Source organism: Podarcis muralis, chromosome 11 (genome assembly GCF_964188315.1).
Source record: "Podarcis muralis chromosome 11, rPodMur119.hap1.1, whole genome shotgun sequence".
NCBI classification, from domain to species: domain Eukaryota; kingdom Metazoa; phylum Chordata; class Lepidosauria; order Squamata; family Lacertidae; genus Podarcis; species Podarcis muralis.
The window spans coordinates 29550146-29565425 of NC_135665.1; the positions used below are offsets into that span (position 1 = coordinate 29550146).

General features: G+C 39.4%; 1 protein-coding gene across 7 annotated transcripts in view; it reads right to left on the reverse strand.

The window, feature by feature from the left end:
- The window catches only part of LOC114606728 (uncharacterized), a 49662-nt gene that overhangs the window by 12105 nt on the left and 22277 nt on the right, over nucleotides 1-15280 (reverse strand). For all 7 annotated transcript variants that reach the window (XM_028749242.2, XM_028749243.2, XM_028749244.2 and 4 more), the window contains 2 exons: nucleotides 14488-14607; nucleotides 6715-6945 (listed from right to left, as the gene is read on the reverse strand). In XM_028749242.2, coding sequence (XP_028605075.2) covers nucleotides 6715-6945; nucleotides 14488-14607 — 351 coding nt within the window. The remainder of the gene's footprint in view (nucleotides 1-6714; nucleotides 6946-14487; nucleotides 14608-15280) is intronic.

The window sequence follows — 15280 nt, forward strand, 5'->3', positions numbered from 1 at the left end:
GTGGTAACAGCCTGCTCTAACACACACACACACACACACACACACACACACACACACACACGAGTGTGTGAGAGACATAGAGAACTTGAAGTTAGAGATCTGCTTCCTCTACAAATTCAGATTTAATGTTGCTAATATTTGACCCTGACCGTTCATCTAGGACTCCTGTTGTACTTTAATAGAGCAGGAACAATGGAATCTGCTACTTTGAGTGGCCTGCAAGACCAACTCACCAATGGAGCTTGGGGGTTTTCAATTGCTTTGGGATATATTGCAGTCTTTTAAATTATCAACTGATTGCTGGATTTATTTTAGCCACTTTAAAAAAAGGTTATTAGATTGTGCCTAATTTTTCACAGAAAGTCAAATGATGAAATTCTAAAAACAAATTAACATTTTAATCAATTGAAAGACATTTATTTGGTTAAAAATAATCTCATTGGTCAATCACCACTTCTAACCTAGATGAAAAGCAATTAAGATAGTACCATGCCGTTTCTTTTGTTGTTGAAGCATTGGTATATGCTTGTAGCACTGGTATTAGCACAGCTTGATCATGCCTAAATTGATGCTCAAACAAAATGAGCTGGAATACTAATCTGACAACAGATCGCAGCAATCAATGTGAACATGTGCATTACAACTGTGTGGTTTTAAAACAAATACAACAGGTTATTTGGTGAGCATACAACTGATATTAATTGGTAATAGTACCATGGGTTTCTGTTAGCAACCTTGAGGATCAGCCATCATATTTAAGGCTCTTTTATGAATAATCAAACAAATCCATCAAATATAACCATTTTCCCATTGAAATTGTTTCAACCCAGTGATCTGGATTTAAATATGTATATTTCAGGAAACTTCCATTTTAAATATTCCTTATTTTGGACTCCCGGGATTGCTTGTAGCAGTAGATTACACATTCTAATCTGTTTGCACCATCTGAACCTAGTTTTTATTGGAAAAACCTAATATATATATATTCTATAGATTTAAAAAACATATATATGTCTGATTGTAGAGTAAACTAAAACCAACATTCTCCCATGAGGCCAATAAGGAGGAGGAAACTGCATGGAAACGGCATCCATGCTAAGCCCAGTAATAACTTGCAGGTGGGAGGGAGATTGATAGAACATTATTTTACGGTACAGTTCTCATGTTAAAATGCTCATGCTGCTTTTGATAGATACGCATGATATATTACTTCCCTGAAAGTGAAAACACAATTCTTTCATGTATCATCTAAGGCAAAATTGCCTCTGGAGGTGTCCAGAAATACTGGCTGGCACATAGGAATTCTATTCATTAGGTTGAGGCTGCAATTCTTCAGGAAGCATTAACAGAAGAATTGCTAGAGATCTGGGTAACAACAGTGCCATTGCTTCTTGCTGTTCCAAAATCCATGTTGTAAAAAGAGCCCTTCATTTATTGAATCCTAGAACATTTCTTGTTTCACAGGTTTAAGCATCCTTTCAGATCCCAATTCAGTTATCCTCAGGGTGCATTCAGACATGGGGAACATTGTGATAGTTTTCCTGATTATAGTGCTAGCATTTCTGTTCTGTTTTCTAACATTCCTTTCACACCGCAGTACCTGTTGTGTTGGTCTAAACCACCGAGCCTCTTGGGCTTGCTGATCATAAGGTCAGCAGTTTGAATCCACATGACAGGATGAGCTCCCATTGCTTTGCCCCAGCTCCTGCCAACCTAGCAGTTCGAAAACATACCAGCGCAAGTAGATAAATAGGTACCGTTACGGCGCAAAGGTAAACTGCATTTCCATCCACTCTGGCTTCCATCAAGGTGTTCTGTTGTGCCAGAAGCGCTGTAGTCATGCTGGCCACATGACCTGGAAAAACTGTAGACAAATGCTGGCTCCCTCTGCCTGAAAGCAGAGATGAGAGCCGCATCCCATAGTTGAATTCGACTGCACTTAACCGTCCAGGCACGTGAGCCCAAAGTTTCCACCTAGGCTGAAAGTTGTCTAATCAGAGCCTAGGATTTGACATTAGAATGTTAGTGTGTTTGAATTACTGTAATGAATGAGAGATTCATCTGTGGGGGGGGGGATGTCTGCAACAAATACTGGGCAGGTTGACAATTTCTAAGATGCAGACAGAATGAGATGTGATACAGCAGAAAGTGTTATGGGTTAAGAGTCTTTTTCTGGGGATCTGCTGCACTGTAGAAATAAATGCTTGTTAGTTGACATTTATAATCTGCTTTCAGATTTGAAAAAAAGTAAAGATTAGAAAGGCAAAAAAAGGAAAAAAAGAGTTTATTTCTTTCACAAACTGCACGTGTCACCTTTGAGAACTGAGAAGCTAGATTTTAAAATGTGTATGTTATGTACAATTTTTTATAATACGGGTTGTAGTCAGCTAAGTTTTACTCAGAGTAGACCTGTTGAAATTAAAAGCCCATAAGTACCTAAGGTCCATTAATTTCAATGAGTGAGTAAAAGTTCTTTGCTCACAATCCACAAATGTCATTTACAATCTCTCTGTTGCTTGCTCACATGTGACCTTTAAGACTCGACATCTAATACACCCAGGCAGAGGAGGTACTGCAAATGTTTCTAGAAATTCCAGCAATAAAAATACAAAATTCATATACTCTTATTAACAGTTGAGTTAATTTTCCTTAGCCAGCTTGATTCCGTAGATAAATTACATAACGAAAAGATATTTTATAGCACAATTTAGCCAAACTGGTGAATTTCCTGGAAGACCCAATAGAACTCAAGGAATTTTGCTAAATCTCCACATCAAACTAGTGGCCAAAAGCATCAGCTGTCAGCTGCTAATTCCTTTCCCTTTGATTCTTGCACTCCCCGGTGTACACGCTTATTCATGAGACTTCAGGAAACCCCTTTTGTCTCCATCTCCATGGAAGAAGCCATAAAGAGACTACTAAATAATTCATCATAGCCACCCACTTACCAGTATCTCACTAACCTAAGGCACTAAATGTCCTTGCTTACTAACACCATAAATATCTGTTCGCAGCTCTCTAGAGGAGGTTAGGTGCTCATGTTCTCATATAAGGCGGATATTGCATTCAGAAAACAAATTAGAGATAATTAGGCCTGCATCTCTCTTAATTATTCATTAATACGTTTTATTTGCTAGGTCAGCTGATTCAAAATACAACCTCAGAATAAACGCCAGAAAAATTATATATAATATAGAAGATAGGCAAGATTTATATATCATATAAGCTTTTTTATGCTATTTGCTTCTGAAAGAATAATAAACATCTTTTTTTCAAAATAATGTTAAGGTTATTCAAAAACGAAATATAAAGTTGATCTTATACCAAAAAAGTAACTGCATACAGAGAAACACCACCCCCATATACTTCCCCATCTCCTCCTTTCCAAAGCTTTCAACTCATGAAAGGCTTCTCTGACTAGTTTTCAAGGCCCACTCAACCCACCCCATTCAATAGGCTCCCTTAACCCCAGTAGAGCATTTGGGGAGGGTGGTCCTTGGGGAGGAGGGGGCAAAGAACTCGGCTTCCATCAGTCTTCTTATACACATTTAACTCTGGATCCATGGGTGTGTTAGAGTCTTGAGCCTACAGATTACTGCTACAAGCTTCCATAGTTAGACAATTTGTGGTTTCTAAAGTGTGTACAAAGGACTGTAACTGCTCTTCCCATTTATTGTTTATTTGCTTCCCTATAACTTACTGGATATGGCCTCCATAGTGTTTGCAATCAATAAAGTAGGTTACATTGTCAATCCAAATTTGCTGTGATTATTTAACATGCAAGGGACATTTCTGTTCTTTCCTCAAAGGAAGATATTAGATGGCGTAATACAATCCAAACCATGGCTACTTGGGAGTGGGCCCAATTGTATTAAATGGAGAGCTTACTCTCAAGTAAAGGCTTTCGACACTGCAGCCTTCATTATTTAAGACTCAATCAAAAAACAAATTAAAAACAGAAACAGTGTGACTTTAATTCTACTTAAAATGCAAATAATAGTAGCTTAGCTATGAAGTTGCTAATAAAGCCTCAGCCACAATAAAGATAAAGTAAGGATAAATGGGGGAAATTAATTTCAAATGAGATTATTAAAGCCTTTTTTTAGTTTTCTTCATTTGTTAGGCACCCAATTATCACATGGCTAATTAGACTGCATTATAACACACTTTAAACAATGCCCAAAGATAATAATCTAATATAATGCCACACTCTATTGCCTTGGTGGAGGAAAGGAAAATTGCTTACCAATATGCTCATTTGGTCTCAACTGGCTTGAGGACCAAAGAGAATCTTGCCGAAAAATTCTCAGGCTTGAAAGTTCCCTATCATCCCCTTTTCCTGAGCCACAATTGGCTTTCTCCTCCCATCAATCTCTCTATAAAGAGGTGAAACAATTAAATTTCCTTTTTTTTTTCCTGCTCAAGCTACTCCTTTCAGTGGCATCCCATTCCTTCAAGGGAAGAAGCTGTTGGAAGCACTTTGTCAGTTTAGATGTACATTTGAGTTTTTCGAAGTGTTGAGACCATTCCAATGTTTGCTCTTTGATAGAAGCGCAAAACCGTTCTAGAGGTGTTGCCAGAGGGTGGAGGTGGTTGTGGGTGCTGCTGTTGCTGTTTTATTTTTGTTTTTTAAGGAAGTTTTCTGCAATTCATACACCATTTTCTAAAAAAATATAATCTGACAATGATAAGAAAGGTTTCTATGTTTGCATAAATCACAGCAGGCAGGCATTGAGGCAAGAATGCTCAAAATTTCCTGTATATTCATTCAGAATTCTCGCCTACAGCAAGTTTTGAATATGCTGCCACATGTTCAGCAACACAGATATCATTGAGAGGACACAACCCGTGCCTCATCTTCTCAAAATGTTTAGCCTAAAAATGGTGTCGAATTCCCAGCAAGGAGGAGGATCCCTGAGCAGATCTAGTCCAATCACTGTCAATGGAGTAGAATGAAAAACAAGTGAAAAAATCCAAGCCCATGGGCTTGGGGAACTTGCAAATGGAAATCATCAGGTGGGTTCTGGTAACAAGAGGGCTGCTGCACTCAGGTCTCACTTGCGGGCTTCTGATGGCATCTGGTTGGCACCTGTGCCACCAATGAACTAGATGGGCCGTTGGCCTGATCCAATTTTAACAAAGCTTTTTGAAAGTCTCTGTAAGCAATGTCAACTGGATCTCCTCTATCAACATGCTTGTTGCCTCTGAAAGAACTCTAAAAGATTGCTGAGGTCAAACCTACCCTTGTAGAAAGCATGGTAGCTCTGTTTCAGCAGAGCTCTGTTCTTTTATATGCCTTATAATCATATCCTTAACCACTGTTTCCACCATTTTTTCACCCAAAAGAGGCATTAAGCTAAGCAGCCTGTAAATGTCCTGGTTCTCCTCTGGATCCCTTTTTTTTAAATAAAAAAAAATAGTGTTATATTGGCCATTTTCCAATTCTCCATTATGGCAGCTCATCTTAGGAACAAGTTACATACAGTGGTACCTTGGGTTAAGAACTTAATTCGTTCTGGAAGTCCGTTCTTAACCTGAAACTGTTATTAACCTTTGGCTAATGAGGCCTCACGCCGCCACCACACGATTTCTGTTCTCATCCTGAAGCAAAGTTCTTAACCTGAGGTACTACTTCAGGGTTAGCCGAATCTGCAACCTGAGGCATCTGTATCCTGAAGTGTCTGTAACCCAAGGTACCACTGTATTGTTAAATGACAAATTTCTGGCCATCTGAGTTCTTTAAGAACTCTCAGGTGGAAGTGATTTGTCAGTTTTCAGTTTGTCAATAAGGCCTGAAACATCATCTCTTATCACAACTATTTGCCTCAGTTCCTCAGACACCCTTTCTAAGGATGTTAGTTCAGGTACAGGGGTCTGCCATAAATCTTCTGCTGTGAAGACAGAGGCAAAAAATTAATTTCATTTCTGTGCATTCTCATTTTCCTGCTTTAGCATTCCAACAGTAAACAAATGGGCACCACTACATCAGAAGGACTCTCCATTTGGAATCATACAAGAAATATAGGTGAACTTTAGCAGCAGCTGTAGGGAAAGGTGGAGCACCAGCTTATTCTCTTTGATGCTGGTTTAACTTTCTGTGTTCAGTAAAAAAAACATTAACTGATGGTAGGTTGTTTGGTATCGACTTCTCTAACTGGCGGCTGTTCTCCAGTTCTACAGATAGGGATCCTTTGTTCAACATCAAATATGAGAGAGAGACCTCTTTCCACATCATACTGCCAATATGGAATCTGATGGAGCCTAGCTCCTTCCTGCATCACTGAGGAATTATGAGAAGCTCACACTTCGTTGTCCCACTTTCTGGAAAGACTCTGGTGTGAGTAGGAATAATCCTGCAGTGGCTCCCAGGGTACACAAGTAAGAACAGGTTTAAGTGAAGAATATATTTGGACGCACTTGCTTGTCATCAAATAGTTCTGTACATAGTGGTACATCTGCAAAAGATGCCTGTGCAATACTATGAATTGATGATGACTACAAGATACCAGCAAATTTATTTCATTTTCTGCCTGAAAAGAATGGGGAGGGGACGACACTTTTCCCCTCCATCGAATAAACAGGAATGAAGTATGAACAAGAGCCAGAGGCAGACTAGAACTTGATTATACATAACTAGGAGAACGTAGCATTTTGGCTAGCATTTAAAATTGTTCTGAAACAATCCCTCTCCAGCCTGCCAAGCACAACACTCACCCAAGGTGCTGAAGGTACCAGAAGCGTCAAAGTGAGCAAATCATTGCAACATTCCTCCACGGACTGCTGACACTGAGTTGCATGATTTATCAGCCGAGCATAAACAGCAGTTGGTAGGATGTGCTGAGCTGCCTCAGAGGACATCTGTCCTGGGGCAAGAACAAAACCCAGATTTTGCCTCATGGCAAGCAGGTGTCTCCGCAGCTTGCTAAGTTTTCCTTCAAGAGCGCTCTGCGAAAACAAGAAAGGTTAAGACGAGAAACAGTAAACATTGAGGAAATCAAAACAAGTTAAGCATGCCAGGTGAAAGGCCACACGCCCTCACAAGGTACCTGCAAGGCACCACAGTGGGTAGGCTGACATTTCCAAAACAATCACTTGGGAACTGTAGTGGAGACGTCAAACCCCAGGCATTCCTCTGCCGTGTCCCCCCCCCCCCTTCCAAGCCATCTGTGGAAAACATGTGTTGAGGGGGCATGATCTGACAAAGCATGAAACACAACAAATTGCCAGAATTCTAGCTTCTTAAAACAAATAAGAAAACAGAGATCAAAGCTACCCTCCAAACAGGGCTGATTGTTTTTCCAAAAGAACAGCTCAGAGCTAGAGTAGTAAAAAGGATTTTTTGGAGAGGGTGAGGGAATCAAACTTCTAAACAGAGTATTAGAAAACCATAAACAAGCCAATGTTTATCTTCTACCTACCACAGAATCCTGTGTCCTTTTCCTGTTTAAACCTTTAGCCAGCTGTGTTTGCCATTTATTGAACAGCATGTTTTCATTTAGTATAGACTAAGAAGTCATTGCTAAGATCAAGCACTCATTTTGAAGCAATTAGCATAAAAAGATTAAAATGTATAAATGCATAAATGCACAAATGTATAAATGTAAAGAAGAATGTGCAGTTGTACTGCCAAATAACACACCCAAATAAGACTGGCATACATTCTGAGAATATTCACATATTTAAAAGAATTTGCAAGACAAAAACATTTGGATGCAAGTGTTCATGCAAATTTCTTCATAATACACACAGCATCTTGAATGCTACAATATAAGCTGTTTCTCTCATCTTCTATGTACAACTTTGAATACTTCATTTTCATTCAGCACTTATCTGATGCTTCTAACTGTTACACATGATTATGCATTTCGCAGCTGATGTTGTTCTAAACTTCATATAAGCAACAACTTCAAATGAAAAATAGGTTTTTAATTCATGGATACTTTGCACACAGGTGTGTGCGTGCATGCACTTACAAGCAGAAAGGAAGTAGTTATAGTCATTTTGCTTCCAAAGGGAAACCAGCAAAAACCTCAGGTTCTACAGAATTAAAAAGTAGCTCTTCCCAGTTACTCTAGTCCCTTGCAGATAAGAGTACAAAGCATTTACAACATCCTGAGGTTGCCTATATATAATTTTCCATCCCTCTGGAAGTGAGTGAGCATATCTCTTTGCATGGCGCTCCTGAGCAGAAGAACAACCAACAGAAACTCACAGGGAGAGAACAAATTACATGCTAGGTTTGGTAACCCTCTGACACATCATCTCTGAACTGCATATAAGTACCAATTGAGTTTAGAGATACAAATTCAAGCTTAAGTTCTGTAAAGTCATACATAAATTGGCTCCACTGAAATTGAAGTAATTCCTGAACACAACTGTAAACCTCATTTTATCTCAGCTCTTTCCAGAAGATATGAAGGCAGGATGAAAGCTAGCTTTTGTCTGCCCTCAGTCCTTCTCTCCTGGCAACTGCTACCCAGATCTGAGAAGAAATAGAAGCAAAAAGGAGTGTGTGCTGATGGGAAAGCGTCAGAGATGTGAGGGAGGCTCAATTTTAGATGCAGAGTCAAAACTTGAACTATAGGCAAAGACTCTCTGTTCGCTTCTGGACAGCTAATGAGTCACAACAGCTGATCGTCAACACAATAGCTAACAGAGGAACCTGTGTGTGTTGCATAGGATCCTGTAGCTTACTTAGGGTGTGCGGTCAGTGCATGTGTAACACTCACCAGGTCATTGTCACTGGGTGCAAACTAAGCATGCATTCTAGAGCACATCCCACACTACCCAGTGGATTACAGTGATAAGCAAGCTAGTATGGAAGCTTATCTGTCATTAAAGACCTCACTAAGGAACCTCACTAAGGAACCTCACTAAGGAACCCCTGATAAGCCCTCTAAGAAACTTTGAGGTTTTCCAGTACACAGCTTGAACATCACAATCTGATATCTGAATTTTTTTTCTGTTCTCTAATGCTTTTAAAATTCCAAGTACTTGACAACCAACAGTGTCCCATTTAAAGAGCACTCAGTTATTTAGTAACTTCTGTAAAACACCTCGACAGGGAAAGATTGTTCCAGACTTTGCAATCTGTAATGGAAAAGAGTACTTTGTACTATATTTCTGTATTTTAAAAAACACTATTAGTATTTTTGAAAGCATTACAGTATATACAAGCTTTACACTAATTTGAAGACTAAGTATCTGACACTTCTATTATTATTTTGCTCAAGTATCCTTGATTTTCATAAATATTCTTGATATGATCATATTTTTCATGGTGTCCTTCCATTCTCTATGGTTTTCAGTGAATGCTTTTCTTTCTTTAGACGGGATTGTGCATACCAAACGAACAGTGAAACCTTTATTTGCATCAGCCATCGGGCCATAGCAATAAAACAATACGATATACACAAATAAAAAGTCAATTATCTAAAATACATTTTAGGTTTTGAATCAATAGCCAAATAGTGGATCTTATTCTAATTGCCTCAGCTAAAAACCCTGCAACCATACCTATCCAGATATGACAAGCTGCCGTTGTAGTTTCAAGTAAGAACATAAGTATTAAGCAAACACCTGATGTACTTATAGATGCTTGGAGGCTGAAGCCAAATTCTCACTATATTACTGATTTCAGTATGTTCATGTCTGAGTGCACCTGGCTTTACAGTCTAGAGGTTGAGATATATGGCTGCTAAGAGGCTGCCTCCTCCCCTGTTCTCCTCAGTCAGTACAGCATGAGACTCTTGATCTCAAGGTCGTGGGTTTGAGCCCCATGTTGGGCAACAGATCCTTGCATTGCAGGGCATTGGACTAAATGACCCTTGGAATCCCTTCCAACTCTACACTTCTATGATTCAATTGCTAGGCTCAGCAAGTTAGAATGAGAAGCCTACAAAGAAAAAATTCTCACTACCAAAAAAAGGGGGGGGGAGGTTCGCTGACTGATCTTCAATTCCAAAATGTACATGTGTGCATACATTCCATTCCTCCCTGAGATCCATCAAAGTCAAAAACAGATGATGGTCTGATGGTATGTTATGCATTGCTACAGCTAAAGTTATGTTTTGCGGTTGAGATAGCACCTGGAAGTCATCTCCAGGCTCTCTGACAAAGTGCATGATTTAGTAGTTGAATAAAGAAAATGAACCAAGGCATTCTGCAAAAGCAGTGTGAAACATGTTTGTTTAAGCCAAGGGTAACCAAGGTTGTGTCCTCAATATTCTTTTCGCCTACCTCGTAGCAATCGTCACAACTTTTTTGGTATTTGGCAGTTAGGCATTGGAATGTGTTGTTGGTGTATGGAAGGGCAAGGTGTGGCCATCGCCTACCCCTTCACTTATGGGTATTCCGTTAAAGGAATCCGGCAGTTGTGGATCCTGTCCGATGCCCTGTGTGGCGGGGGGCCATGGCATGACCCTTGGTGACATCAGGGGAGAGCTTATAGTTGTATTTGCATCAACAGGCTCCCCCTACTGGTGGTTAACCCCTCAGCAGACTCACCCCTCTCCAAGTGGGTGGAGTCAAATTTCTCGTGGTCCAATGCCTAAGCCAATACCTTCTCACATGCTGTAATCAATAAAGTTGTGGCCTTTTCTTGCCCATTAACCTAATATGCTGTGTCCACGTGTCTTCATTCCCCAAGCGGGGATTGGGTCGTCAAATCACAAACATGTTTGTTTAAGCCAAGGGTAACCAAGGTTGTGTCCTCAATATGCTGTTGCGACTACAACTCCCATCATCTCTTACCTTTAGCAGGATGGATGGGGCAGATGAGAGCTGGAATGCTACAACTTCTAGAAGGTGGACACCACAGCAACCACCCCGATTTAATCATTTCCAGTTAGAATCAGGATAATCTAGAAGTTTATATTTTAAATAATATATTTGATTTCTTTTATTGTTGCGACTCACCCTAAGCATGAGGGGCTGTACTTTCTAGAAACCTAGGCAATGTTAGAAATTATCTCACTGTCCTCTGAAACACTTACGTCATAGAATTGCAGAGTTGGAAAGGATGCTGAAGTCTCTGCATTTTATTCTAGTTCCTTCATTCAACATTGTTAAAAAAATAGTAATAAAGCACAAAGTCCTTCCCAAATAGTTCTAACTTAGTATGTCTCCATTCGCAGGGTTCCAGCTCTGGTTAAGTGGAGAAGGATGAGCAAATAGATTTGACCTTCAACTGATAGAAAAAAGCAACAATGGAGCATAATAAGCAGAACCACACTTGATCTACAAAGAACAAGGAGGAAAGGTTACCCAATCAAATCAGCTTTCATTAGCATCACAAAAGGTTTTTCAAGAGTTTCTAAATAACATCTAGTGTTGGCTCACCTATCTGAGCGTATTTCACTCTAGTTGAAGGCTTCTTTTTTGAGGTTTCTCACTATATTATTTCAAACAAAGATCTAAGAGTTTCCGTGTTAAAAGCTGCTCTTTCATGCCAAATGTTTCCAATAGCCAATTCTCACTGCAGCCTTCATTAGAGAAATTAAGCAAGTTTTATTTTTTACACAAGTGCCTGCATGAATTTGCCATTTGCTTGTTAGCACGTTATCTCAAGAAAAAGGAAGTGTGTGTAATATTTATCGTGAAAAATAGGCACGACTGTACATGGAAAATAAATTACTCAGGCTAGAGAAAATATTTTCCCTCTTTAAGAACATTTGCTGCCTTCTGTCCTTCTGAGAGCTGGAGAAGGTTTCACTCCATTATGTGCAAACATGGAACTACATATGAGGGGCTACACAGAGACCACAATGAAGAACTGAATATGCTTCTTGACTGTAACTCCAGCATGCACCAAAATGTCCTAATACATTGGTACCTCGGGTTAAGTACTTAATTCGATCCAGAAGTCCGTTCTTAACCTGAAACTATTCTTAACCTGAAGCACCACTTTAGCTAATGGGGCCTCCTGCTGCCGCCGCGCCGCCGGAGCACTATTTCTGTTCTCATCCTGAAGCAAAGTTCTTAACCTGAGGCACAATTTCTGGGTTAGCGGAGTCTGTAACCTGAAGCGTATATAACCTGAAGCGTATGTAACCTGAGGTACCACTGTATTTACATGGAAACAAGTTCCATTTAAATTAAAAGGATTTAAATTCAAGTACATGTGTTCATTATTACTGAGTTTCTACTGTTGGTCTAAAGACTGCACATTATCTTCAGAGTTCTACTTAAGCAAGTACCATGCACCAGCCAGATTTGCAGGGCACGGAGACTAAAATGAAAGGGGAAGTGTGAGAATTATTGATATGCTTTGGAAAAAGACTGAATGCAGCTCCCTTTGTGTTGCTGAAAGGTGACCTTTCCCCAGAACCAATTAAAATTATGAAATGCTCCAAGAAGGTAAAGCCGTATTTGTCATTGCCTTTAGCATGGCGCATTGTAACAACTGTCATAGCAAACAGGCTTCTGATACCGGGGCTTTAATTGCAAAGCTTAATACATGTATGTTAATATGCAACGCAAGCGCTTCTCAGCAGGTGTTCTATGTGATGAAGTTAGCTTCATGAATAATTCATCACAAGAGCCACTTCTGCCGAGATACAATTTGCAATGTTTTTCAAGTGAGATCAGTGAAAATCAGGAGCTGTCATTGCCAATTTGTTTCAGTCCAGATTCAGAAGGTCACACCCTTGACACGCAACAGAGGTTAGAAATGCCCTTTTCTTCTTTTACATGTCAGCCATCATATATACTTTTACTTCCACCCTTGCCTCCCTAGAACTTAGAATGCCTGGTATTATCTGGACAGTTCACACCCAAAAAAACAAGCTCATGAAAAGCAGAGCTTTCTGTCAAATTTGAATACATTTTTGCTTCTCCTGTTCACAAATATGTATTCCTGCTCTGAATCATGAAGTTAAACCAGATCCCCGAAACATCTTATATTTGGCCCAGTTCATTTATAATGTCAAGTTTGCATATTCCACCCTTCCCTCTCCCCCTCTGGCACAGCCACGGAGTGGAGATTGGAAGCATCCACTTCCTGTGATTTATCATTATGCCCATAGAGAATAAACTCTTGTTAGTATAAACTACAGTTTACTTATAACAGGCCAGGATGAAATGATAGTTCATGATTCCAGTGTTTCATTAAACCATAGTTGATGTTAAACAGGAAGCAGAGGCTTGAAACCTTCACATGGTCACCCAGGAGGGAGTGTGGAAAAGCCTGAGACTCAAGCAAACACATCTGCATAACATGAAATTATGGTTTAGTGTTGCCTCCAAAGAAGCCCATGCCATATTTAAAATGGAGGATTCTACCTCATCCATCAGGTTTTTCTTATTTTGCTATTAAACAGTATTCACAACCTAGAGATACATTTCCAAAATCTGTTTAAATTTAGACATAAAATGTACAGCGGTACCTCGGGTTAAGTACTTAATTCATTCCGGAGGTCCATTTTTAACCTGAAACGGTTCTTAACCTGAAGCACCACTTCAGATAATGGGGCCTCCTGCTGCCGCCCGGCCACCGGAGCACGATTTCTGTTCTCATCCTGAAGCAAAGTTCTTAACCAGAGGTACTATTTCTGGGTTAGCGGAGTCTGTAACCTGAAACGTATGTAACCTGAAGCATATGTAACCCGAGGTACCACTGTATAGAGATACAAAAATTGTGAACGTCTTCACTGCGGAGAATAAGAGGGATGCAGAAAAGAGTCACTTTGTGTCTCTTAATATTTTCTCATCTTCTGATTTGACTAGCACCAGTTCTTTATTTATACTTCTGCGAAGCATGTCTTTGTCCTCAGCCAGTGGTGGTAGTGTTCCTTTATGAAACCATTGCTCAGTGGTGGCTGATGAAATATGGCATGGTGAATATGGTTGAATCCAACACATCATACTTAACATCCCATTGTACACAAGAGCACACCAAAATCTTATCAGGCAACACTGTGGCAATAATTCAGAAAACAAAAGACTGTCAATATACAGACATTGATTTGGTGCCAAGCCAGTATAGAAGTTTATCATTGCACTTGCAGCCCCAGAGCTACGCTGAGAAATGCTCTTGAACAAGATGCCTAACTTACCCTCCTCATGTCATGTGGTATCCAGCATATTCATGCTGGCATCACAACAAAGTTCTGGCTGGGATATCTAAAAGCAGATTATCTTTTTGTATATTCTTTTGCACTTAGATATGTCTTGTGCAGTAATAATGTAAAAAAGAGTTATACTTGCATAAGTCACTTTTTTTTTGGTTCTAGTCAAAATGTTATTCTGTAAAGGCAAATAGCTCTGCCTTTAAATGAGCATCCCTTGATGGAAATCAATATCCCCTCAAGTATACTTTTAATCATATGGGATTTTAGTCATTAACCAGTCTGAAAGGAAGAGGGGCAAATGATTCATACTCATGCTAATTAATTTTAATATTTTAAGGAATAAAAAAAGACAGTCAAAGTAAAAGTCAGGGAAGAAATGAAGCATTCTTCCTTGTATTTCGATTCATTAAGTCCTTACCACATATCTAAGATTTAAATTTTCTATTTTGCCATAGCAGACGTCCAAAAGGGTAATTGGCTGTGTAACAAGGTTCCCTCCCATAGTCCAAGGCAATGCAAGTTTTGACAGATCAGAAATCTGAAAAAGAGGGACGGTAGGAAATAATTTTTAAAACAGTTACATCGATTAAGTTTGTGTTTCATAGCTAAACCCTCCCAAAGTTTAGTTCATCTCAATTTGCAAAAATGTACATTTTAATAAATAGTTCTTACCTTCAAGAAATCAAAGTACTTTCTCATTTGTCTGTTACTTTCAATAATCAGATCTAGCCAATTTCTAAGCTTCTGACAGAGCACTGGAGAGGTGGAATTCCTATGGATAGGATTCCCTTTTTGTGTAAGGTTGTCACCAAAAGAATTACAGTAGCCTAACAAACCCTAGACTGACCAGCTATTGAGGGATAGCCCAGGGGATAGAGACTTCAACCAAACTTTGTAAAATGCCCTTACAGAACTTAAGATTTAGCTTAATAACATGCAGTCTAGCATCTGAGGAAGTTTTTACCAAGAAATTCCAAATATGTCTATTTTTAAAATCTAGTAGTGAGTTCATAGCATAAACAAGATAGGAACCAGGAACTACCAATACATAGCTCCATATCTTAGCCATCTTGTTGCAGAAGTTCTCAGTAACAGGAACACAGGAAGTTCCCTTATACTGAATCAGATCATTCATCCATCTAGCTAGCTCAATATTGTCTATGCTGACTGGGCAACTCCCCCATGTTTCAGACAGGAGTCTCTTCCCCTAC